At 57.9% G+C, this 3,247-nt stretch overlaps 1 protein-coding gene across 1 annotated transcript; it reads left to right on the forward strand.

Annotated features, from left to right (window-relative positions):
* Positions 1 to 384: 384 nt before the first annotated feature.
* Positions 385 to 3,247, forward strand: TNFRSF13B (TNF receptor superfamily member 13B; the record flags this gene model as incomplete). The annotated part of the gene is made up of 4 exons (XM_079542737.1): positions 385 to 523; positions 1,451 to 1,567; positions 2,121 to 2,369; positions 2,973 to 3,247. 4 exons carry the CDS (start codon positions 385 to 387, stop codon positions 3,245 to 3,247), a joined length of 780 nt encoding a protein of 259 aa, XP_079398863.1.

Consider the following 3,247-nt stretch of genomic DNA (forward strand, 5'->3'; position numbering starts at 1 on the left):
ATGTCTCCATCAGCATCACATCCCTTTGCTCTCCCCAGCCCTGAGCACAGACACAGAGAGGGGAATAGCAGAAGCACTCCTACTTTCGGGGCCCCCGTGTGCTGCTGAGAGCTGCCCCCGAGGGACGCCTCTCTTTCTGCTGCTTAGGAAAATGCGACACATCAGAAGTGGGTTTCGATATGATGCTGACACACCAAAGTGAGATGTCAGAAATTACGTGCAGGGCGGCAGGAGCAGCCCCAGGGCCACAGAGAAATTCAGAACGTTCTAGACTTACAAACCGATTCAGCAGTTGGTACCGATGGTCACTACGGCTGTTCCCTTGCACAGGTCTCAGCGCAGGGCGCACCGACCCCGCACACGTTTCCCTCTCCTCTCACAGCCATGGATGGGACGTGCCTGGGAAAAACCACCATGCACAACTGCACCAACCAGCAGTACTGGGACAGCCTCCTGTGCGTGTGCATCCCCTGCAGCCTCATGTGCGGGCACTCGGCTGTGCGGAGGTGCACGGCGCTGTGCGGTGAGTGGGGCGTTGAATTGCAACCTCACAGTGCTGGGGAACACAGCAGTGGGCTCTGGCAGCAGCTCGGTGCAGTACGGCAGAGAGTTGTCCGTGTTATCGTGTGCTGGAGAGTTGGGCAGAGTGGAACCCCGTGAGGTTCAATGAGGACAAGTGCTGAGCCCTGTAACCTGGGGAGGGATAACTGCACGCATCAGTACAGGTTGGGGCTGAGCTGCTGGGAAGGGCTCTGCAGGGAAGAGCTGAGCGTCTTTGTGGCCAGCAGGGTGACCAGTGGTTGACCAACAGCCGGCTGTGTGCCGGAAGGGTGCCCTGGTGGCCCAAAAGACCAATGGTTCCCTGCAGTGCATTGCAGTGAGGCCAGCGGGTGAGGAAGATGCTCCTCTCCTCTGCTCTGCCCTGGGGAGCCTGCATCTGCAGCCCGGGGCTGGGATCCCAGCCTCATGCTGACAGGGAACTGCTGGAGAGATCCCAACAGAGGGCTGCAGAGATGGTGGGGGCCTGGAGCACCGAGGGAAAGGCTGAGAGCCCTGGGCTGTGAAGTCTGAGAGGGATCTGATCAGTGCTGACCAATATCTAAAGGGCAGGAGTCAAAGGGATAGGGCCCTTCCAATCCCGATTCTGTGATGTCCCTGCACTACTCCTTCCTGGGGTCTGATGAAGCCTTTCTGGAGCTGCATTAACAGCAATAACCCACAGTTGTCACCTGATGAAGGGACACATCAGGTGCAGCTTATGTATGTAATGATAAACTCAATCAGGAGGTGTGCAAAGCTGCACTGTAAGCTCTGCATGGCAGGAGAGGGGAGCAGAGGCACACTGCCCCCAAACCCTGCACACAAACCCACGGCCCATGGCCCCATCCCTCCCCAGTGGGCCACGGATGTGCTCAGAGCGAGCTCTGCTCCTCTCCTTCCCTTCCTGCAGAGTCTGCAGTCTGCAACAGGAGAGCTGGCTTCTACTACGACGAGCTGGTGAAAAAATGCATCAACTGCAGCACAGTTTGTGGGCAGCACCCCAAGCAGTGCGATGCAGCATGTGGAGGTAAGCTGGGGGATGAGAGGTGGAAGAGGTGCAAGTTTATGGGATGGAAGAGGCAGCAAGCACAGCTCCTTTGTCCTGATACAGGGTGTGGCTGCAGTCCATGCAGCTGTTGCATTTCCCACCTGGGTGAGCTGCAAGTCCCACACTGGGGTTGAAAAGATCTCCTTTGCCAGCCCCGAGAAATGCAAGCTGCAGGGCTGCTTCCAGCTTCTCCCCAAGCAGAGTTCATTAACGCTGTTAGCATCCTTTCCCTATCAAAAAGCTGACAGCGTGAGCAACACAGCAGAAAGGTTTTGCAGAATCTGAGAATGCTTTGGATTGGAAAAAAGCTTAAAGATCAGAGAATCATAGGATGATGTGGGTTGGAACGGTGGCACCTAAAGATCAGAGAACGGTTGGGTTGGAAGGGACAATGCAGCCCCACCTCTGCTGCGGGCTGGCTGCCCCCCCCAGCTCAGCCCATGGGCCCTTGGGCACCTCCAGGGATGGGGCACCCACAGCTCTGGGCACTCTGCTCTGTGCCTCTCTGCCCTCTGCTCTGTCTGCCCCCCAGGATCTCTGCTCGCCAGCCACTCCCCTCCAGCCGCCCTGATCTCAGCATCACCTCCTGCAGCTGCACTGGAGCAGAAGCTTTGTGTGGAACAGGAGCCATGGCTGGTGGTGTACCTACTGCTGGGGCTCTGCCTCTGCGCCCTCGTCTGCTCCCTGGTGCTGGGCTGGACACACCTGCGGAGGAAGGGGGAGGTGGGCTCCTGCCAGGCCAGCACAGGGACCTGCCACTGCCGGGAGGACCCCGCCAAAGGTGAGTGCTGGGGGCACGGGGAGGAGATGGGCAGCCGGGGGTGGCTGTCACCTGAAAGCAGAGCCACGCTGTGCATAAGGCTGTTTGAGGGAACAAACAGCAATGGGCCGCACAGCCTGGGAAGGAGCAGGACTTTGAGGATGCAGTGTTGTTCAGCCTTTGCTTTTAAGGGCAGCTGAGAGGTGAAAAGGGATTTCCTGTCTGCTTTTGAACACCCCGTGCTCAGCCTTGGTTGTCAGAGCTCAGATAACAGAGCAGAGCACTTCACCAGCCCAGGCAGTGCTGCGTGGCCCTCGAGCCAGCAGCCCCTGTGTCCTGTACAGCACTGCACCACTGCATTTGCACACAGTGCAAAAGGAGCACTTAAGAAAAGACAACTGACATGTAACATTATAAATGTTACAGTTGCTTTAGCCCTACACCTGCAGCCTTCCTGCCCTAGGCACTTTCCCGTTTACCCCTCTGCTCTTGGGGCAGCCGGACAAACACGGACGACGCATTTCAAGCACAGCAGCAGCGCATGTGATTAAACTCTGCGCTTCCAGCACTGCCTCCTTGCAGGCTGTGGTGCAGCTCTGCAGAATTTCATGCCTCTATCTGCAGATCACCTGGTGGAAGCAGGCAGCGTCGGTGAGGGATCCACGGGCAGCAAAGTCTCAGAGCCGGTGGAAACCTGCGGCTTCTGCTTCCCCGGCCACGGCTCCGCTGTGCAGGAGACCAAAGCTTGCCACAGCCCCTCCTGCCATGCAGGGGAACGAGCTGCTGCCTCTCACGCTGGGATATGCAGCACAGGCAGTGCCGGGGCGATCCCCAGCCCCAACGATGGCCACTTCAAAATCATATGTTCCCCTTCACAAGAGAAGACGCCCATGGTGTGA

The sequence above is a fragment of the Tetrao urogallus genome (assembly GCF_951394365.1).
Source record: "Tetrao urogallus genome assembly, chromosome: 15".
In the NCBI taxonomy this organism is placed as follows: domain Eukaryota; kingdom Metazoa; phylum Chordata; class Aves; order Galliformes; family Phasianidae; genus Tetrao; species Tetrao urogallus.